The 21,637-nt window shown below is 51.9% G+C and overlaps 2 protein-coding genes across 8 annotated transcripts in view; one reads left to right on the forward strand and one right to left on the reverse strand.

Moving 5' to 3' along the window:
• Positions 1–390: 390 nt before the first annotated feature.
• Positions 391–4,902, reverse strand: RBP5 (retinol binding protein 5). Of its 2 annotated transcripts, none has more exons than XM_037167785.2 (4): positions 4,695–4,902; positions 4,231–4,409; positions 1,944–2,045; positions 391–1,482 (listed from the first exon to the last, which is right to left on the reverse strand). In XM_037167785.2, exons 1-4 carry the CDS (start codon positions 4,765–4,767, stop codon positions 1,429–1,431), a joined length of 408 nt encoding a protein of 135 aa, XP_037023680.2. In that variant the 5' UTR covers positions 4,768–4,902; the 3' UTR covers positions 391–1,428. The 2 variants fall into 2 exon arrangements, with proteins under 2 accessions (XP_037023680.2, XP_053517571.1); XM_053661596.1 differs by having other exon boundaries at positions 4,231–4,549; positions 4,695–4,780.
• The window catches only part of CLSTN3 (calsyntenin 3), a 30,511-nt gene continuing 10,327 nt past the window's right edge, over positions 1,454–21,637 (forward strand). Inside the window, exons 1-13 of one of the 6 annotated variants that reach the window (XM_037167774.2) lie at positions 1,454–1,656; positions 6,658–6,791; positions 9,141–9,263; positions 9,715–9,910; positions 11,459–11,667; positions 11,916–12,065; positions 12,294–12,479; positions 12,916–13,197; positions 13,989–14,101; positions 16,377–16,539; positions 17,130–17,186; positions 17,855–18,012; positions 18,148–18,296. In XM_037167774.2, coding sequence (XP_037023669.1) covers positions 6,728–6,791; positions 9,141–9,263; positions 9,715–9,910; positions 11,459–11,667; positions 11,916–12,065; positions 12,294–12,479; positions 12,916–13,197; positions 13,989–14,101; positions 16,377–16,539; positions 17,130–17,186; positions 17,855–18,012; positions 18,148–18,296 — 1,850 coding nt within the window. In that variant the 5' untranslated portion in view covers positions 1,454–1,656; positions 6,658–6,727. Of the gene's footprint in view, positions 1,657–2,040; positions 2,128–4,934; positions 5,128–5,147; positions 5,537–6,657; positions 6,792–7,503; positions 8,209–9,140; positions 9,264–9,714; positions 9,911–11,458; positions 11,668–11,915; positions 12,066–12,293; positions 12,480–12,915; positions 13,198–13,988; positions 14,102–16,376; positions 16,540–17,129; positions 17,187–17,854; positions 18,013–18,147; positions 18,297–21,637 lie in introns of those variants that run through there. The other 5 variants (XM_037167775.2, XM_037167777.2, XM_037167780.2 and 2 more) reach the window with 5 other exon arrangements.

The raw sequence follows: 21,637 nt of genomic DNA on the forward strand, positions 1-21,637 counted from the left end.
GAAGGGGACAAGGTAGGGCCCAGCATCCCTCAGAGGTTCTGCTGGGCAGCCTGTCTGAGAGGAGGGCTTTCCACTCCCCACTCTGCTGGGGTTGTCAGCAGAAAGGCTGGGCAGGGAATAAGCTATTCAGTTCCATTCTGAGTTCTTTTCTTGCTCTTTTCCAAATGCATTGCAGGCTGTGTGGTAGAGTCCATGTTGCAAACCTAGTTCTTCTTGGCCAGAGTCCCAGTGACTGTCCTGAATGTGTAGGGGGCTTTCCTTGCAGGAAGAGGGGGCAGAAGTGTTCATCTAATGAGCACAGGCCAAGAACTTTCCCACAATCCCGCCCCACACCCCCGCAACCCAGCCAGGCTATATCCCCACCCCACACTGAGTGTTCTTCTCTCTGACTCTGTTCCAAAGTACTTTTATTCTGAAAGAACCAAGGCCACTGGAAGTAGGGAGGTGCCAGAGGTGAGAGCTGCCCCTGAACTTGAATAGGCCCCATCCTTCTGAACAAGGGCAGTGATTCTAGGATTCTAAGGGAGGAGCCTTGCTGTTCTTAGTCCTCCCCCTTATCCTCTGTCCCCAGTCTTGCTGGACTTTAAGCAGAGGGTCTTTATAGCCAGGTCTGTTGGCCTTTTTCCTATTGTTGCCTTCCCATCCTCATGAATCTCATCTTTCTAGCCTTTGGCCTTGTATCTTCCATCTGATACCTTTCTCAGTTTTTTCTGGCCTTCTTGCTGCCTGTCCTTCTCAAAACAGACGTGGAAGACAGGTCACTATTTAGAAGCTCCCCCAGTATTGTACAAAGGGTCTTGCCCAGTCACTTCCTTTCCCCCTAGCATGTAGGATGGAAGTATAGGCATGTATAAGGAAGTATATGGCATGTAAGATACCCATAATGTAATCAGATGTTGGTAAACTGAACTCTTTGTGGGTGGGGCTGTGCCTTGGACATGGTTCTGTTGAGCATAGGATGTTTTTTTTCCAAAATAAGGACAAGGAAATGGACAGAAAGACTCCACCATTAGCTCCTATTTAACTTCTTGAATCTCAGGCAGTTTTCCAAAAGATCCACCAGGATTTCCACTAACCCCCAAATTCTCAAAGTTTAGTTCTTTCTTAGATGGAAAATAAGAGGCCAAATGAACTAAAGACAATTGAGATTGGTTATTCTCAAGGGCCCTTTCCCCTTTACCAGTTTCTTTCATCCAGGAGGCCAGACCTTAAACTGGATATGAGGTCACTATTGGGCAGCAGAGTGTGGGAAAGAAAGGACTTTGGCCTTGGGGGCTGCAAGTTATAGATTAACATGGGGAGGAGTGAGCGATGGAAAGTGGCCTGAGAAAGGGACTGATGACCTGGGACAATCTGGGCTTCAAGGGGCACAAGCAAGAGGAGTCTGGGGACCAGTGCAGTCTGGAGCGGCCCTCAGATCCTCTCTGGCTACTTGACCTTCCTGAAGACCTGCTCGCACACGGCATCCCTTGCAGTCAGTTCCTGGGGACAGAGTAGGAATGATGAGGGGAAAGAAATTTCTTGCCAGCTGGAGTTCCTTTCTCAGGGTCTTTGACCTCTATTTACTCCTTCAGGATAAACCAACTAGAGCATTTGATGAATGAGGAATTGTATCATTGTTCCAGACCCTCAACTTTTCACCCTAGAGGAAGGAAGGTAGCTGGGTCAGGGAATGGGAAATGGTGAAGTCTCTATCTCTCCAGTTATAATTTATGACATTCATTTGACTTGTGGCCAGGGCCCATCTTGGCTACCCTATTTTACCCTCTCTCTACTCTTCCCAGTGCTTGTGTTCCTCTTCCTTGGTTGCTATCTTTGGAGAGGGGGGCAGGGGGTAAAGCAGTAGACTTATCTGATCTGGGCAAAGGGATGAATCTTAGCTGAAGGTCTCTCTCCTAGACATAATTGTTTGGGTTCCCTTTTCCAGACCTGACCCAGCTTACCAGGTACAAATTCTCTCCTTCCAGCCAGTGCCTCCAGCCTCGGTTGGGCACCTCCCCTTTCTGCACGCAGACCAGCTGATCCTCCTCCCAGGTTACTATGGTCTATAGGCAAGGCAGGAATAAAGGAAGACTGAGGGGCAGTCCCACTAGCTCTGGCTGGGCTGACCCCTGCACACCACAGCAGGTATCGTCTTGCTCCAGCTCTTTCATTCTGAGTGAGAAAGTTGCTCTGATTCAGGATTTCTATCCCCCACTTCTAAAAGCCACTGAGAGGGGTGGCCCACAGTTTGTCTACAGTGGAGCAGAGCAGAGATGGAACAGAATAACCAGGGTGAAATTGGCGAGTGGGTGATGAAGAATGGAGACTTTGTCCTCTGGATACTTCTGGTTGACCTGGAAGGAGCTTTGGGAAACAAGAAAGATAAGTTGGGAGTCCCACCAGGGAATCTCTTCCTCTTTCTGAGTTTTAGGGAGAGCTGGTGTGTCCCTGAGACAGAAGGATCAAACCCCTGAGTCAGAGCTGGTTGGGCCAGGGCATTCCAATCAACACTTCTTGAGCCTTCCATAAGACAGACCCTGCTAAGTGAGGAGCTCAGAATCTTGATCAGACAGAGCAGCAAATGGGTATCTGTGATACCAGGCAAGACTGTTGAGGATGGGAGTGAGCAAGGAAGAGCAGAATCTTCAAGGAAGTGAGGAGTTAATTAGATTGGAGCTCATGGAAAATTTTTAGCAAGGAAAGTAACAGAATAGAGGCAAGAAAAGAGGGCAAACCATTCTCAGAGGCTCTAACCTAGAGTGTATGAGGGAAGGACCCTCGTGGGCTGTGTAAAGCCTATGGACTTTATCTGGAGAGTAGCAGATTGTCACTGAGAGGGCTAATTTCAGGCACCGGGTGAGAAACGAAGGCCTGCATAGGATGGTAGGGTGAGGGAGGCTGGGAAGGGACAGAGGAGAGCCATGCGGAACAGCAATGTGTGGTAGACACAATGGGCATTAAATGCAAGCCTTATACATAATTGAAACAGTTCTAGTAGCTATGTTAGAAAAGTAAAAAGCAACAGGTAAAATTAATTTTAATAATATATTTTATTTAACCTAACTTATCCAAAATATTATAATTTTAGCATGTAATCACTATAAAAATTTCTGAGATGTTTTATATTCTTTTCTGTATTGTCTTAAAAATCCAGTATGTACTTTATACATGTAGTATGTCTTAATTTGGACTAGTTACATTTCAAGTGTTTAGTAGCTATATATAGCTAGTAGCTCATGTGTGGGAAGGTGCAGAAAAGTTATAAAGACTTCTTGACCAATCAGATGTGGTGAACACATTCATGTGTGTGTGTGTGGGGAGTCCAGAAGTAAGGGGTCATGAGATATTGACTGTAACCCGCAGATCTTTGGTCCTGTTAGTTATTAGCATTAATGGAGACAGGAAATATAAAGCAGGAATAGGTTGGGGTAGCAAGATAATGACTTTGGGTATAACCATGCAGATGTAAACATTTTGCAGGCAGTTAAAAACTTTACCCTGGAACTCAGGAGGTAGCTCTGGCCGGAAAATACACATCAAGGGCAGCCTATAGATGGTAGCTGAAAGCATGGGTGTAGATAATTGGGCCCATGGATGATGTGCAGACAAGAGAGAGAACGTCAAGAACAAAATACTGAGGAAAAACCCAGTTTAAGAGATTGTTAGGGGAATTTAGGGTCTGCAAAGGAGACCAAAAAGAACATGCAAGAAGCAGAAAGAAATGCAGGAGAGTGGATTTACAGAGGCAAAGGGGAAAAAGACTGTGTGGTGATGAATAGGGTCAAAAGCTAAAGGGTAAGCAAATGTTTGCTCCTGGGCTTCAGGGTGACCTGCTCTTTTTGTCCTTTTGACTGGTGATAAGAGCTGGGCAGGGAGAGAGTGGGAGTGGGGAGCACCAGGAGTCCGTTATCCTGGGGACTCCGCAGTCTGCTGTGGGGGTCATTCTCCTGCTGTGGCTGGGTGAGGTCACATGGAATGTAGCAGATTATCATTGAAAGGGTTCAAGCAAGGGAATGACAGGGTCACTTTTACATGTTAGATAGGTCCTTGTGTCTACAGCAGGCAGAGTGGTTTAGAGAAGGGTGAAGACTGAGGGCTAATTCTGAGCACTAGGTGAGAAACGAGGGTTTGCATAGGATGGTATGGTGAGGGAGGCTGGGAAGGGACAGAAGGAACATTGCTTTGCCCCAGACTGTTCAGAGGCACCTGCTCATCCACACCCCCTCCCCCAAGTCTGAGGAAAGGTACCTGGCATTTTCGTCCATCCACCACCTTTAGGTCCTCCTCAAACTCCACTCCCACCTCGAATTCTACAACATAGTTGCGGAAGGTGCTGAGGGTCTTCACTGTCATGTGGTTGCCCTGATGGTCAATCTCCTTGTCAGGCTTGAGCAGCAGCGCTATCTTCCGCAGAGCCAAGCTGATGTCTGTGGAGGTTATCTCTTAGGCAGGGTCCTCGTAGCCAGCCAGCCAGGGGTTCCCCCACCTGCAGCAGCACCTTGGGCTGTGAGCTTTCTCTCAGCTGGGTCCAGGCTGTGGACTTACTCCGTCCCAGCAATGTGCCTGGCTACAGATGGATCCCAAGAGGTGTGTCGGCTCCTGAGCCTTTCCACACCGTCCAACCCCGGCACGCCCCCTTCTCAATGGGATGGACAGTCAGGAAGGGAGAGGGAAAAGGGAGAAAAGGGGTCTGAGAGGGGTGGGGCCATTACTTAGGGCTTGCAGGTACTCTTCCATGTTCTTCTGCGAGACAAAGCAGTAGTAGCCGGTGAGGTTGGGAGGCATTGTCCAGGCTGGCAAAGACCGAAATCAAGATGTCAGGAAAATGTAGAAGACAGAGTGAGGAGGGAGGGGTGTTGCCTGGCAGGTGGGGCTGAGGGGCTCCAGGCAGGCCTCCACACACAGAGATGGGCTTGTGTAAAGGTCTATGCTGACCAGGGTTTTTATAGAGCTGGGGCCCTGTTGCAATAAGAGCTCCTACCAAACTTCCTCCCGCCCCCTCATGATGAGCTTGGGCTGGTGTCTGCTGCCTGAGGGAGGGGCAGGAACTTGGCAAGGCTGTGCTTGACCTTGGCTTTTCCTGAGGAAGGAACCTGGAGCAGGATCTAGGGCCGTCAGTCATCCAAGACTTGAGCCTTTCCAAAGGTCAGCTTGGCTTCCAGCTCGTTTCTGGGGAGCTTGGGAACCCTTCCAGAGCCCGGGGGAGGTGGGGCCCCCTGGGAGGGAGCCGGTCTTGCTGTGCGGAGTGTGAGTTCCTCCAGGCTCACCCCGGGATGAGTTCTAACAATATCCTGAGATCCCGAGACTGAGTCAGGGTTCCCCACAATTATGAGGGTAGAAGGTGGGAGAAGGGGGACAGCCGACGGGCCAAGAGCCGAAGTGAGGAAACCCGATAGCGCTGCCCCCACAACTCCTCCAGGCAGCTTCACTGAGCTGCATTCCAGACTCTGTCCTACGAGGCCGTTAGGCAGGAGGTGGAGACGCTGCTCTTCCCGAGCACAGAGGGGGCTGTCGGCAGCCTGATGAGGTGTTGGGTTTAAGTCCAGAGCCGAAGGTGAGGGAGGAGTTTGGTTGGTTGGCTATTCTTCCTGGAGGGTTTTACATTCTTTGGCTGGGACCCAGGGGTTTCCTTCTCCCCAGACCCCAACCCTTGGACAGCCCATGCTTAACTGTATTCCGTGGTGGTGGGGGGGGGGTGTCTAAATTATTGCGTGCCCCGCCCCCAACTCTCCCACCTCTCAAACCGACCAACTTCTCTGGCTTAGAATCATTTCGGCTGAATGTTCATGGTTTACTGTGGGAAATTTGGGAAGAGGTAGGCAGTGGGAAAAATTACACCTGGTGGTGAACTGCCTCGACAGGTGTGTGTGTGTGTGTGTGTGTGTGTGTGTGTGCGCGCGCGCGCGGGCCACAAATATTGCACTTTTTCTCCAGTCCCACCGCCCTGCTGACCATCCCATGGCTTCCTCGGCGAGAACTGGTTGGGGCTGGAAACTGAAAGGCTAGGACATCTCGGGTTCAGAGCGTGGGTTTTACTTCACGGTTCCCAGGAGGCACGCAGCAGGGACTTGCTGCTGGAATGGGATGTGTAAAGAGGTTAATGCGGAGTTGGGGGGTGGGGTGAGGCGGTACCGCTCCTCCTCGCCTCCCTCAGGTCTCCGGTGACGTCTCCCTTCCCCACCCCCGGGGCTTTTAGCTTCCCGATTCTTCCAGGGTCCGTCTTACTTCCCGCCCCCTCCATGGCTTTCCAGCTTCCTCCCCAGCCCCCGCAGTTTCCTTGCTCCCGCAAATTGCAATCCCGGGAAAGAGCCGTAACGCGTTCTCCTGCCCCAGCTCCCCCGAGCATTGGTTTTCTCCCTCCCTGCAGCACCTGGCCCTCCCAGTCAACCGATTGGCCTGTGGCCCCATCAATCTTCGTCGGCTGTGCTTACGTCATCCTGCAGTAGAGGGGATGGGGTGGGAATGAGAGAGAGAGAGAGAGAGCGAGAGAGAGCGAGCGAGCTAGGACGCGGGGCTGGAGAGCGAAAGAGAAGCCACTGCAAGTCCCCCACCGCAACCACCCAGGTTGGGGTCTGCCCAGGTCTGCTCTATGGACTAGTGTGGGTGGCAGGCTCCTATCTGTCTCTGCCCTGCTGCCTGCTATCTTCCCTCCCCTCCCTGCATCCCTCCCCCAAGGTGCAGTAAGGGGGCTGGAGGCTCCCAGGGGAGAGTAATCATCTGACCCTGCCCTGCCCTGCACCAAACCATGACCCTCCTGCTGCTGCCCCTCTTGCTGGCCTCCCTACTTCCCTTCAGCTCCTGTAACAAAGGTGAGTGCAGTGGGAGGTGGGGGCACTAAGAGAGGGGTGTCAGGCAGAACGAAGTGGGGCAGGGGTGGGCAGGAGCCATGGAGGCGCTCTGGCACATGACAGGTGTCGTTCTTCCCACCATCCCCCTCCCATCCATTTTCTCAGACCTGTCCCTTCTCCCTTCCTTCGCAGTCCCTTGGCCACATCTTCCTGTCTGGTCCATCTCTGCCCATGTGCTTCTGCTTCCATTTGGCTCCTGTTCCCATGCTGGGGTCTCTCTCTCCCCCTCTCCCAAATTCTCTCTGTTGAAGGTATCTCAGGTCTCAGAAGGACTTGCCCTGAGGGGCGATGTACATCTCTGGGTGGTTCTCCATTTTCCCTGAGGTGCGCCTGCACTAAGAGTGTGTGGCAGATCCATCTGGTTCGTCTCCATCCCATCCTGGGGAGAAACTCTGCCCTGCAGCTCAGCAATTCGGGGCACGTATGTTTTGGCGTGTTCCTCTGCATCCATACCCTTCTGCCTGCATGCAGCTGGGCTGTGGGTTACCAGAGCTGCCCTCTCTGGCAGACAGCAGATAAATTCAGCTGGGTGAGGCTGACAGAGGGACCAAGAGGGAGGGAGGGAGGGAGGGAGGGGTTGGGGAAGAGGGCTCAGGTAAGTGAAGAAAGGTAGGAAAGGGCAGAAGTGGGTGTGTGGGGGGAGCCAAATGAGTGGTGAGAGGGAAAACTGAGAAGAAGGGAGATGAGGTATGGGAGGGGGCCAAGAATGGGTTGGAAAAGGGTAAAAGTGGAGGCAGAAAAAAGAGAGGAAAGAAGGGGAAATCAGGAAGAATGGAAGAGAAAAAATGGGAGAGGGAGAGTCAAAGAAGGAAAAGACCGGGGGGCCTAAGAGTGGGTGAAAGGAGGTGGACACAAGGAGAGAGTCGGTGGCCGGGAGGAGGAGAGCAGGGTCAGGGGTGAGTGGTGGCGAGGGTGCCCAGCGCCGGCCTTGCTGTGAACCTTCTCCTGCATCCTCAGTCTCTGACCTCAGCCTGGCTTGGTAGCCTCCTGCCACTTCCTGTGCTGCCTTCTGAGCACCATCTTGTGGCTTTCTCCTCGGCCACTAGAGAAGGGGGTGTTGGCGGTCATCAGCACGAGAAGGGCAGAACTGTCTTTTTTGGGGTGGAGTTGGAGGAAAAAGTGGAAATCAGGATTTCTTGCTCAACATGACATTCTGGGGATGAGTTTCCTTTGGCGACGTCCTTTTGGATGATGTCTTCCTCTGCCCATGTCCCACCGCTGGGCCCTCATGCATGTGCCTTGGGAGCCTGGGGGTCACCATGATAGGATTATATAGAACAGGCAGTGGAGATCGTGGCTGGGAGGGAAGGGAGCATGCTGCGCCTTCCCGTAGCCTCTTACCAGGCTAGTGGGAGATTGGTCCTGGCAGGAGGCACAGGTGAGCTGAGTCTGGTAGCAGACGGGGAGATCTGGAGGCTGAGTGTGTCCCATATCCATCCAGAATTGGCTGGTGGTTGAAGGGAAGTAGGATGGGGTGGGTAAGAACCGGAACTAAGTTATGAGTCTGCATAAAAAGTGGGGTTCAGGGAGCGTGAGTTTGGGGGATTTGGTGGGGGACGTAGAGATGTGTTGGTTATGAGTGTTCCCTTGACTGTGGGGCTGAGAAGCGGGGAGAGATCTGTGGTGTTTCTAGGCCAACTTGATAATCCCTTAGGATGATGGCTCTGCTGGGTCCAGTTATTTGACATCGATTCCTCTGCTCTCTCCCTGTCCCTCTCTGTCCCCCTCCTTCTGTCCTACATATTTTCTCTTCTCTCTTTCCTCCTCCTCCCTCCGGGAGAATGGCCTCAGGTTGGTGCTTGGCTGAGAGAAGTGCAGAGTGAAGGGATCAGGACTGAAATGGGCTGGCAGCGACGGTGGTGGTGGTGAGGATAAACAATCTCGGGAAACTTCTAGATCTTCTTTTCCTAATCCCACCTCTTCCCTTAATCTATCTCTTGCCTTTCCCAGGGCCTTCTGATGGCCCACCATTGTTTCCTGAATCCCTTATCTCCAGTCTCTAGTACTTGAGGTCCCTAAAGAAAGTTTTCCACTCTCTGACCAAGGGAGATAGGAGACCCCACTCTCCAGGGCAGGCTGTTGCCATGGAAACTTTCTATCTTGCCCTAGTAGAGGGCTGTGACCTCCCTGAGCCCCTCTGACTCCTTTAATAGCTGATTTTTTCCCCTCATTTTATTTCACTGCAGGTGCTTCTGCAGGGTGTGGAAAGAGTGGTGATACCGGAGTGTGCGTTTGTCTAAGTCAATGAGGGTTGTGTGGGAGTGGAGGGCCAACTCACAGGTTCTTCCTTTCCTCTCCCTGGGGCATCAGCCAACAAGCACAAGCCATGGATCGAAGCAGAATACCAGGGCATCGTCATGGAGAACGACAACACGGTCCTGCTGAACCCACCACTCTTCGCCTTGGACAAGGACGCCCCCCTGCGCTATGCAGGTGATTGGGGTTGGTGGATGGAAAGATGGGTGGGACAGAGAGAAGCGGTTGGGAGGGCAGAACAGGGGAGGAGAAGGGATGTCCTGGGAAGGGAGGCAATAAGGAAGTGGGGAAGAGGCCTTGGGAAGTGGAAGGTAAAGTAGACTCAAGGAGCCGAAAGGGCTACCTTGAAGCTGGTGGTTGAGTAGAGGTGGCCAGACAGGACATGGGCAGGCAGGGGTTAAACGCGTCCAGATTTTGCCAGATCTCAGACCTGGTACCTCCGAGAGCTTGTTGCTCAGGAAAGCTGGTGCTGGAGCTGTATGCTTGCTAACTATGCTTTCACATCACAAATAAGGGGCAGGGGTTTGGGAGGAGAGGTGAAGTGGGAGCCCAAGGCAGGGAGGCCGAGGCTGGAAGGAGATGCTGGAGGTGGTGCGGGAGCCTCATCCTTCCCTTCCCCCTCGGCCAGGTGAGATCTGTGGCTTCCGGCTCCATGGGTCTGGGGTGCCCTTTGAGGCTGTGATTCTGGACAAGGCAACGGGAGAAGGGCTGATCCGGGCCAAGGAGCCAGTGGACTGCGAGGCCCAGAAGGAGCACACCTTCACCATCCAGGCCTACGACTGTGGCGAGGGCCCCGATGGAGCTAACACCAAGAAGTCCCACAAGTGAGGAAGCCCTTGTCCCCTGCCCCCTGCTGCAGGGCCTCTTCCCTCCTTCCAAGCCCCTCAGCAACCTCTGTCTGTGCAGTCACTGGATATCTACCCCTCCCCTCCATGTTTACAGGGTTTAGGGACAGGAGACAGACAGAAATATATAGTAGAACTTAGAGGGATCTACTCCTGGCTCTGCCTCCTGTGGCCTTGGGGAAGTTACTCAGCCTTGCTGGATCTGCTTTTCTCTGTCTGTAAAATGGGGCAACGATGACACCTCCTCCTTTAGGTTGCCGTGAAGTAGAAGGAGCTGGTTTGTGTAAAAAGCACGCACTGCAGCGCCTGACATATGGTAAAGGGCTTAATACATGGGAGTTACGATGATGAGGAGAACAAAGAGGGAGGGGAGGAGCACACTCAGCGCACACCCAGATTCCTCCCTGCTGCCCCACAGTCTGCCTGCAGCGCGCACCACACTCGCACCATTATAACACACGCAGCGCTCTGGGTGAGGGTGGGCAGCGGCTGCTACAGCATGAAGGAGCCTGGGGCCTGGGACGCCTGTGTCTGCTCCCAGCCAACATCCCATTTGAGAATGGCTGAAGCTTGGCGGTTGGGATTCCTGGGCCACTAAGAAGCCCTGGAAATAAACTGCAACTGCTCTTTGTGACTCAGTTTCCCATTTGGAGCTAGGACCTGTGCCTCTGGGCCCTGGGGGCCTAGATCCTGGCTAGGGGCAGGGCTCAGCACGGAGGGCTCAGCTTGAGCTGTGCCTGCCCTGAGCAGGGGGGGGGGCCGCAGCTGATGTGCACACTGTGGGAAAGGTCACAGAAGGCGCGCTCATCTTCTGGGTACCACTCATGTCAGATGGCTTATGGCTTTTGTACAAAAGCTTCTTCCTTTCCCATGGCTTTTTTAAAACAAAGATTTTATTTATTTACTTTTAGAGAGAGGGGAAGGGAGGGAGAAAGAGAGGCAGAAAAAAATCAATGTGTGAGAGATATATCGATTGGTTGCCTCTCACATGTCCCCCAACTGGGGATCTGGCCTGCATCCAGGCATGTGCCCTGACTAGGAGTTGAACTGGTAACCTTTTGGTTTGCAGGCTAGCATTCAATGCACTGAGCCATACCAGCCAGGGCCTATGGTTGGTTTTTAACTTGGCTTTTACTCTGTATCTTCCTCAATTATGGCATCAGATCTGACTGTTGCGAAGGAATGAACTGTTGGGCACAAAATCCTGTCTCGCCCCTCATCTTGGCAGCCCCAGCCTATAGCATTCTGTAGAGAAGCCATCAAAATCGGTGTTGGTGTCACCTGGGGTCATTCTTACCCCTCCCAGCAGATATCCTATCCTTAGCACAGTTCCCTTGGGGGCCCACTGCTTTGGGGTGCCTGGTGCCCTGGGGAGTGGGGATTGGCATCAGGGACAGACTGAGGGGCAGGCTCAGGGACAGACTGCCTTCCTCCTGCTCTGACTCCCTGTCTGGATTTCTGCCCCTCCTGAGTCTCCAGTGTGAGGCTGACTCGTCCTTTCCCCTCTTCCCGCTCTGTCCTGTGCAGGGCGACCGTGCACGTGCGGGTCAATGACGTGAACGAGTTTGCCCCCGTGTTTGTGGAGCGGCTATACCGAGCTGCAGTGACTGAGGGGAAGCTGTATGACCGCATCCTGCGGGTGGAAGCCATCGATGGTGACTGCTCCCCCCAGTACAGCCAGATCTGCTACTATGAGATCCTTACTCCCAACACCCCCTTCCTCATCGACAATGATGGTGAGTCCAGTCCCTGCCCACCTGTGTGTCCACATCCCTCAGAACAACGCAGGGCTGAGCTGTCCACTTCTCTGCCCGTTAGATTCTCATTCCACACCCTCTTTCCCAGATGTGAAGCCTTTTCTCCCAGACACCTTCTTTCCAGCTTCCTAATTAGCTCAAGAGCACCCCCTCTCAGCCCTCCCCCATTCTCCCTAGGCTTTCTGTAGCGCTCCTGACCTTCTCTGTCCTCCCCACCCCCACCCCAGGGAACATTGAGAACACAGAGAAGCTGCAGTACAGCGGCGAGAAGCTCTACAAGTTTACGGTGACAGCTTATGACTGTGGCAAGAAGCGGGCGGCAGATGATGCCCAGGTGGAGATCCAGGTGAAGCCCACCTGTAAACCCAGCTGGCAAGGTGAGGACCCTGCTCTGTGCTCACCTACTGACAGTGTTGGAGGCCAGGCTAGGAGTCGGGGGGCGGGGGGATGTTTGGGTGCAGGCTTGTAGCCGTCTACCCAACGGCTACCCAATGGCCTTTTTGGTGGGAGCCGAGGCTGTCTATGGAATGGCAAGAGCAGAACAGATGGGAGGGGCTGCCTTCCTTTTCTGTCTCTCCACGGCCTTCTCCCTCTCACCTGTGCAGGCTGGAACAAAAGGATTGAATATGCGCCAGGTGCCGGGAGCTTGGCTCTGTTCCCTGGTATCCGCCTGGAGACCTGTGATGAACCTCTCTGGAATATCCAGGCCACCATAGAGCTGCAGACCAGCCATGTGGCCAAGGGCTGCGACCGAGACAACTACTCCGAGCGGGCCCTGCGGAAACTCTGTGGTAGGTGTGCACCCCCGACCGCCCCCCGACCTGTCCCTTCCCACCAGCCTTTACGTGACCCTCCTCTGCCTCTTTCTTAAGAACCTGCCTTATGTCTTCTTTTGCCCATCTGCAGGTGTGTATATTCACAGGGGGTGTGGCGAGTAGTTAACTTTTGGGGCCTAAAAAGCAGATAAATATATTCTTGGCAAAGATGCATAATTACAGCACAAGACCGTCACCAGGTAGACTGTGGAACAATGATAGGGAAAGACGAGAGTTGGAGGACTCCTGGGGAGGGGCGTTCCTCCGAGAGAGGTCCATCCCGCTCTGTCTTTGAGAGGCCAGAAGAGGTGGTGAGATGAACCGTAGATTTTTCTCATCACTCCTGCCTGCCTCCCACTTGCCCATCCACTGCCACTCAGCTCTGACACACGTGCCCTCTGGGTTCCTGCAGGTGCTGCCACCGGGGAGGTGGATCTGTTGCCCATGCCTGGCCCCAGTGCCAACTGGACAGCGGGACTCTCAGTGCACTACAGCCAGGACAGCAGCCTTATCTACTGGTTCAACGGCACCCAAGCTGTGCAGGTGCCCCTGGGTGGCGCAGCCGGGCTGGGCTCTGGGTCCCAGGACGGTCTCAGTGACCACTTCACCTTGTCCTTCTGGATGAAGCATGGTGTGACTCCCAACAAGGGCAAGAAGGAAGAGGAAACCATCGTGTGTAACACTGTGCAGAATGGTGAGCCTTCCTCAGGGCACTGCTCTGAGAGTAGGGAGAGAGTGGCTTCTTGTCCTGCCTCTGTCCCTGTGCAGGCTGGGGCTGTGAAGGGGCCACTTCCTCTCTCTTCGCTTGTAAGGCGGCAGTGCTAGGTTTGATACTCCCCGAAATTCTGTGATCCACTCCCAGCACAGGGTGAGATCCTACGTCTCTCAGAGTGCGGAGGGACCCCTCACTGCCCTTCTCACCTGCGGTTGCCCAGCCCCCCCACCTCCCACCAGTAGACTGGCCCCTGAACCTACTCCCATTAAAGCCCTTCCATTGTGAGGGGAATGTCTGGGTGGTGGTGTGTCCCATTGTCTCTCTTCCACCTTCTCCTCATTTTTGTCTTATAAGGGCTAGTTGGCTCCATCACTGGGTACAAAGTGACGCATCCCCTAGGGGTGGGGTGGGTGGGTAGGGGCTTGGCTTGATCTGCTCCTTCGTTTCTGCCACTTCTCTGAGGTCATTTCTCTTAACCTGAAAAGGATTGTCACCAGGGTTGTTTGTATTAACCAAAGGACCAGCCATGATCTGGGGTGGGGACAGGCTGGTTGGCGCCTCTCTCAGCCAATCAGAGTGCCAGACGAGCTCTAGTTTTACCATCTGAACCGGACTGTGTGCGCGTGTGCAGAGGAGGGAGAAGACTAGTGAATGCAGGAGAGAGAGAGTTCATGAGAGGACAAAGAGAACCCCAGCATGCTCTCCCTCCTGGTGCTTTGAACCTGTTCTTGTGCCTGTGTTTGACCCCCATCTTCATCCTCTTCCCTCAGAGGATGGCTTCTCTCACTACTCACTAACAGTCCATGGCTGCAGAATCGCCTTCCTCTACTGGCCTCTGCTTGAGAGTGCGCGCCCAGTCAAATTCCTCTGGAAGCTGGAGCAGGTGAGGCCAACAGCAGAAAGATGGGTGGGTGTGACTTACTTGGGGGAAGGAGGGTCCTAGGGTGGGGGCTGAAAGTTTTGGGCTTGCCCTCTAACCTCTCTCTCATTCTTCACTTTCTGTTCCTCACTATTATACCCCCAGGTTCTCTCATTGTCTATTTCCAAGGCTTCTCTCCTACAGAAAGCACTTCTGGATTAAATAAGGAAATAAGGGCCAAATTACTCCTAACATCAAACCTAACCCACCGTCTAACCCACCTGCTTGTTTTATCTCATCTCTTTCTGGTCTAGAACCTTAGCTGCACATTCCTGTGACTCTCAAGCAGTCAGCATGTTGTAACTGGGAAAATAAGTGATCGTCAGGTTCACAGATTGGGTTTGAGCCCTGCCAGGGGCATTTACTAGCCACAAAAACTTGATTAATATGTCTAAACTTCAGTTGACTTACCTATTAAATGGGGATAATAAGAATTCTATATTCCAGGGTTGTTGTAGAATTAAGTGATGTCATCTTTATATGGTCATCCCACCTAATGACAGGGATGGTCTGAGAAATTCGTTGTTAGGCGATTTCATCACCGTGCAAACTTCACAGAGTGCACTTACACAAACCCAGGCGTCAGGGCCTACTGCACACCCAGGCCGTGTGGGACGCCCGCTGCTCCCCGGCCACGGCCTGTACAGCACGCTGCCGAGCAGAACCACAGCAGGGGACATAAATAAGGCACAAGAGAAAAGGGCGCAGTCAAGACACGTGGTGCCCACGAGTGGGCGAGGCTGCTGCTGCTGGCATGACAGTTCTCACTTCTTTATAGCAAACATTTTTTATAGGTAGAAAGAGTGCATTCTGAAACAATGATGAGAAGTACGGTATGGTAAATACGTAAACCCGCGACACAGTTGTTTATGATCATTATCAAGTAATATGTACTGTATGGACTTGTATGTGCTCTCCTTGTACGTGACCGGTGGTGCCGTGGGGTGGTCTCCACCAGCGTCACCACAAACATGTGAGTAATGTGTTGCACTGTGACAGTATGGCAGCTACAGTGTCACTAGGTGACAGGAATTTTTGGGGCCCATTTTAGTCTCATATATATGGTCGGTTGTTGACTTCGATGCCATTATTCTGCACATGACTGTAGACTGAAAAGGGCTCTATACATGTTAATCCTGAACATTATTATCCGTGATTATGAGGGATAAATAAAAATGGACCCCCCCCCAAAAAAAAAAAAGGAAAATCCTCTCTCGAGCCAACAGTTGCACTCTCCAAGCTAACCACAAGGGCGAGTGGGGGCTAATGGGTTTCCATCTCCTACTTTTCTTGAAATCCCTGGTGGAATGGCTGATAAAGCAAATGGCTGAAAAGAGGCAGGAAGTGGAAGAGAAAGGGAAACAAAGAGTCGAGAAAACCCACAAACCGGATGATTAAGGACCGGCTACAAAAGCTTCTGCTTTTTGTGGCTCTCTTTGAAAGAGACAGTCTACCATCTGCTCCTTTTGGGTCTTCCCCTTGTTGCTAGTATCGGTAACATTACTCCCTCTATTTTTCTTTTACTTACCCTTAAAATATTGTTAATATTTAACAAATATTTACTCAAGAAATATTTGTTAAATATAAATTACATCCCTGTCATTCTGGTAGGTTCTGGAGATGCAATGGAGTATAAGCTAGAACAAAATCTTTGCCTTCATTAAACTCACATTTTAGTTGGAGATAGATTTTTAGAAAGTAAGCAGACATATAAAAATGATAAATTGTGGTAAATGCTCTGAAAGATTAAGTAAGGCACTGAGGTAGAGGATAGGAGAAGGCAGAGAGTGGGGAACTCACCTTACATTGGATGTTCAGGGAAGGCCCGAGTGAGGGGAAATGGAAGCTTAGCCCTGTAAGATGGGAAATAATAATAGCTGTGGGGAGAGGGTGTTCTAGGCAGAGGGGAAAGCAGATGCAAAGGCCCTGAGGTAGGAAAGAGCTCAGCATGTTCCAGGCACGAATTATTTGGGGAAAAATTAATTCACAAAATAGTGTTACTTCTCTTAGAAATGTGTATAGTTTTAAAGATTTACCTGAAGAGTGGAATGTTGGGTAGGTTAGTTACCTGATAGATTTTGTGCAAGGACATTATTCGTAGAGCTGGGTAGGCAACAATTTGCTAGTAAGCCCTGAGGGCAGAACTAGAAATTTGAGGGACTGTCCCTTGGTTCCCAGGGGAAGGAGCAGTGCTGTGTGTTAGTAACCGGGGGGACCTTGCCTCTGCCCTACCCCCCAGGTCTGTGATGATGAGTGGCACCACTATGCTTTGAACCTGGAGTTCCCCACAGTCACACTCTATACTGACGGCATCTCCTTTGACCCTGCCCTCATCCATGACAATGGTCTCATCCACCCACCCCGAAGGGAACCTGCTCTCATGATCGGGGCCTGCTGGACTGGTAAGTCCCTGAGCTGCTTGGTGAAGATGCTAAAGGTCAGAGCTTCCAGTGACTTAGGAAGGGGAGCAAGGGCAGCTGACTCCATGCGGCTCCGAGCAGTTGGGCAGGGAGACCCAGGAGGATCTCCGCTGGACACCATGCCCCCTGTGCCCCCCACCTATTCAACCGGTCATCACCTGTGACTGGGACGAATTTCCTTCTCAGGCGTCACCAGAATCCCTCTGTCGCTTTGACCTGTTTCCACTTCGTTCCATCCCAGTGACAATGATTCCCACAGCCCTTTCTGCCATTGGAGGCCAGTGACCCCTCAGAGTCATCGATCTTCCAACTTTTAAGCTACTTCTTTTGTTTTCTCTTCCCTCTGGAACTATGGGTGTCTTACCAGAGCCCTGTGTCTCCTCAGCAATATATGTAGGGGTTTGTCTGCACCTGAGGCCTGAGAGACTGAGTTACACAGAGAAGGGCTGGGACTCTCCTGAGAGGCTGCAAGTCCTGCAAGCGCGGGTCAGAGCGGGGAGACCTCTTCTTCCTCTCTGTCGTTCTGTTCCCAAACCTCGAGCTCACTGCCTCTGTCTTTGTCTCCCCTCCAGAGGAGAAGAACAAGGAGAAGGAAACAGGAGGAGACAACAGTACGGACGCCACACAAGGTACTCCATGTGGAAGCACTGGACACGAGAGAGTTCTTGCCTTAACTTTCTGTTCTGTGCTGCCTTTCCCACACCAAATCCTGCCTTGTTATTTACTGCTTCCCATGCCTCCAGGGGCTGAGCCTCTGAGAACTACAGCAAGGCAGGGTTTCCTTGGTGAGTTAAGGCCAAATGGAGCTTGGCTGGATTCTGGGTGTCCCTTCCTGCCTCCAGAGTGAAGTGGGGGAGTCCTCTTGCTGGGATGCAGGAGGCGGAGGCAGCCACACAGCAGGGAGGATCTGGGCTCTGTGAAGCTCACACATGTTCACCCCAGGCCCCTTGCGTGCTGCTGAAGACGCCCTCACTTGCAGTCTCCTCCTTTTCCTCGTTGTGTTTCCTCTTTCCTCCCTGGGTCTTGCTTCCCCTTTTTCCTTTCTCCCTGTTTGGGAAACTTTCCTCATGTCCGTTGCTTCCATTTTTTACCCTTCTCCACTGGTTTTATTCCGTCTTCTCCAGTTTCTCACTTAGCCTCACTTCTCTCTTGCTTCTTTTCTTCTCTTAGTTTCCCTGTTTCTCCTCCTCATTTTCCTTCTCAGGCCTTCTGTTCTTTCTCTCTTTCCCTTTCTCTCAGTCCCTTTCCTTTTCCTGCTTTGTTCTCACCCCCGTCCGCCCCTGTGTTCCTGCCCTAGGAGACCCCTTGCAGATTCACCACTACTTCCACGGCTACCTGGCTGGTTTCAGCGTGCGCTCAGGCCGCCTGGAGAGCCGCGAGGTCATCGAGTGCCTCTACGCATGTCGGGAGGGGCTGGACTATAGGGATTTCGAGAGCCTGGGCAAAGGCATGAAGGTACCGCCCCTCCTCCAGCCCTGTCCTTCTGGGCATGCCCCCTGTCCCCTGCCCTTGTCCCACCCCTCTACCTCTGCTCCCTTCCTCTCCTGCCTCCTGGGCCTGCTCTCAGCTGTGTCTGTGTCTGGGGCCCAGGTCCACGTGAACCCCTCGCAGTCCCTGCTCACCCTGGAGGGGGACGATGTGGAGACCTTCAACCATGCCCTGCAGCACGTGGCTTACATGAACACGCTGCGCTTCGCCACGCCTGGCGTCAGGCCCCTGCGCCTCACCACTGCCGTCAAGTGAGTGTGGGGTGGGGCGGGCAAGTCACGGAGCAGAGCCCGACTGTCCAAACTCCCTGGCTGTCAGAATGCCACCTTCAGCTGGGCACACCTCCCTCACTTGATGGGTGGGGAGACTGGGTCCCTGGAGAGGACATGTGACCTGCCCAGTTGGCATGGCCTGGTAGACTGATTTCCCAACAAGTGGTTCATTACTCTTTCCACTGAGCCACACTTCCAGGGGTTGGGGGTTTTAATCTAATCCATGCCTCTGTGCTGGTATATAACGTGGGACAGCAAAGGTACTGGATTGGGAGATGGGAGAGCTGATGTTAATCGTGGCTCAATATTAATTGCCTAGAAGACGCTGGGCAGATATTTCTTGTTGCTTTGCCTATTTTAATCTTGATTCATCAAGGTCTTGCAAGGTCAAATTGGACGATCTAAGTCTGGGGATTGGCAACCTATGGCCCTAGGGCTCAAATCTGGCCTGCAGCCTGTTTTTGTAAATAAAGTTTTATTAGAACACAGCCATGCCTGTCCTTTTGCATACTGCTTATGGCTGCTTTTGCACTATGATGGCAGGAATGAGTAGCTGGGATGGAGACTGTGTGGCCAAAAAGCTGGAAATATTTACTGTCTGGCCTTTCACAGAAAAAATCTACTGACCTTTGAATTCTAAGTGAATGATTTTGAATTGTTTAAAAGAAAAATTAGACATTACTTCAAGGTTTAGGAATATTCAGTGTTTAAAAATATAGAGTAATTGAGAGGTAATGAAAGCTTAATAGTTACAGACATAGAGTCTATTACTAGTTTTTTTTGCATTGTGCAAATGCTATAAAGCGGGAATAACAATAGAATCTAACTCATAGAATTGTTATGATAACTAAATGATATAATCCAGATCAAATGCCTGGCAGAATGCCTATTCTGCAAATGTTGGCTTTCATTATAAAGGAATTTTCACCCCTTATTATGGTTTATGAGGCAGTTTTTAGGAGATACTGCCATCTAGTGGGTAGATTATAGAATGCAGGAGTCAGTTTTGAGGAAGAATCCTTTCTCTCTTACTCTGCCTCAGTTTCTCCATAAGCTGTATGAAGATAAATACCTCTGAGTATTTATGTCCAGATCCCGAGAGGAGTGGGTTTAGGGAAGAGAGGGCTCTGGGCCCTGGACAGTGACCGGGTGTGAGCATCAGGCCTTGCACTCAGAGCATAGATGACAGGACAAGGGCTTTTGGGAACTGGGCTGCTGGTTGTGGTGTGGTCTCCGCGTGGAGCTGAAGGCCCCAGGCAAAGGAAGTCATGTGGGCACAGATCAGAGCTGAGGACGTGTCCCCCTGTGTTCTAGTCAGAACTCTAGTTGTTAGAGGGCTGTCATCCAGTTAAGAAGGGCTTGATCCCCTGGCATGTGTAGCTCAGTGGATTGAGCAAGGGCCTGTGAGCCAAAGGGTCACCAGTTAGAGTCCCATTCAGGGCACATGCCTGGGTTTTGGGCCAGGTCCCCAGGAAGGGGCGCACAAGAGGTAACCACACATTGATATTTCTCTCTTTTTCCTTCCCTCCCCGTCTCTCTAAAAATAAATAAATTTACAAAAAGGACTTACTTAATTCCCCTCGGTCTTCCAAGAACCAAGTCAGAACGAAAGGCTCTATCTTTTAGCTTCTGGTCGAGCTCTGCAAGGGTCATCCCACGGGGGAGGAGGTGAAGTCCTCTTCGTTGATGGGCTCATCTGAAACCCTCCTACCTCTTTTGTGGCCAGGGAAGAGGCTTCGACGGGGCCTGGGAAGTGACTTTGGTCCTTTAGCACAGGAAAGGGGCCTTGTTTCCTTTCTGAGGTTGAGAAGGGGAGAACTCTCATTGCCCCATTTCTAGGGCTTCCACGGGGTTGGGTAGTGCTGCCCCCGTGCTTCCCTGAGGTTGTGGGAGAAAATATGGAGGTTGCGTGTGTGTGCGCGCGTGTGTGTGCACACGTGTGAGTGAGTGAGACAGGGAGAGACAGATACCTACTGGCACCTTCCTTTCTCTGATGCACACCCCTGTCCTCATCCATGTGGCCTCCCTAATTTCCAGTGTTTAGTTCTTGGGCCTCTGTCCATTTAAAGCCAGGTTTATGCAACTATTCCATCAGTGAAGGAATTCCCTGAGGGTTTTGTTTTTAATCTTTCTTGCCCATTGACTTGTGGCATTACCTCATCTTTTCCTCTACCTTTGTTCCCCCTTCCCCCCATAGATCTTGAATTTTTACTAGCTTGCTGTAACCTCTACCTAGAAGTTCTTTCGGCACCCCTCCTCCCCCCAAAGGAGCTAAAGCTGAAATAATGAACTTCAGTGCCCAGACTAGCCCCTTCCACCTGAGTTCTCTATTTCTGTGATGATGTCTCTGTCCTTGCCAATCAATTCTTGGCTTGAAACTTCTGAGTCAGCTTGGATTCCCCCTTGTCTTTTTCCTCCATCAGCTGCCAGGGCACCCAGATCCTACCTCTGCCCTGACTGTCTGGAATCTGTCTCCTCTTTTTCCATTTCTGCTGTTACGACTCCAGCCCAGACTCTTACTCCCTTTCAACCTGACCTCTTACAGGAGTCTCTCCTAACTAGTTGACTCATCTTTGGTGGTCTGACTTCCATTCACCCTCTGCCCTGAGGCTAGAGTAGTGATCTTAAAGAGAACTTCCATCCTCACACTTCTCTGATGAAGAAGGCATTCATGACTTTGTCTTGCCCACTGAATGAAAGTTGAAAGTTGCACTTGGAGCCCTCAGCCATCTGGCCCCAGCCTTTCCTGCCTTATGTTTCTCTGCCCCACTGGGTATACTCCTCACCTTCTGTGAAGCCCTCCTTCCTTGAAAGGCTAGCTCACCTGCTACTTTTCTTTTTTTGATTTTGAGAGGACATTTATTAAAGCTGGGGGCAATGAAACACGGAGGGACCCAGGGTAGAAGAAGCAACAGGGGAGAGCCGAGGCGGGGCTGCTTTGGCTCACTGAAAAGTCAGGAAAAGGGTTCTTGGAGACAGGTTCCGGGGTTAGCCTGGGCTGAACTGCCACTGCCCATTGCTCTCCTGGTCGCAAGTCATGGGGGGGTCCCTTAGAGTTTAGGAGACGCAAGCCTGTGGGGGAAGGAGAGAGGGAAGAAAGGCGCGGGCGTGCTCCCGAGAGGGACAGCATGTGCTGCTGCTCTCTTGATGGTTCCTACCCTCTCTCGTCAAATGCCCCGTGCTCATCACAGCCAGGAGAAATCTCTCCCTCTCTGAATTCTCATGGGTTTTTGCTCCTCTCACATGGTGGTGACCATGCTTGTCCTTGTTTTAAGGTTTGTGTGCCAGATCTAATCTCTCAACCAGATTGTTGGAGCCTC

The sequence above is a fragment of the Artibeus jamaicensis genome, unplaced genomic scaffold, assembly GCF_021234435.1.
Source record: "Artibeus jamaicensis isolate MK-2021 breed Jamaican fruit bat unplaced genomic scaffold, CSHL_Jam_final contig_233, whole genome shotgun sequence".
NCBI classification, from domain to species: Eukaryota; Metazoa; Chordata; class Mammalia; order Chiroptera; family Phyllostomidae; genus Artibeus; species Artibeus jamaicensis.

Excerpts from the sequence above, each read along its gene's own strand:
- RBP5 (XM_037167785.2), bottom strand. The coding sequence starts at position 4,767 with ATGCCTCCCAACCTCACCGGCTACTACTGCTTTGTCTCGCAGAAGAAC. Across the intron at positions 2,046-4,230 it reads TGGATGGACGAAAATGCCAG|ACCATAGTAACCTGGGAGGA; the intron begins GTACCTTTCCTC and ends CCTTGCCTATAG. Across the intron at positions 1,483-1,943 it reads AAGGAGAGAATTTGTACCTG|GAACTGACTGCAAGGGATGC; the intron begins GTAAGCTGGGTC and ends CTCTGTCCCCAG.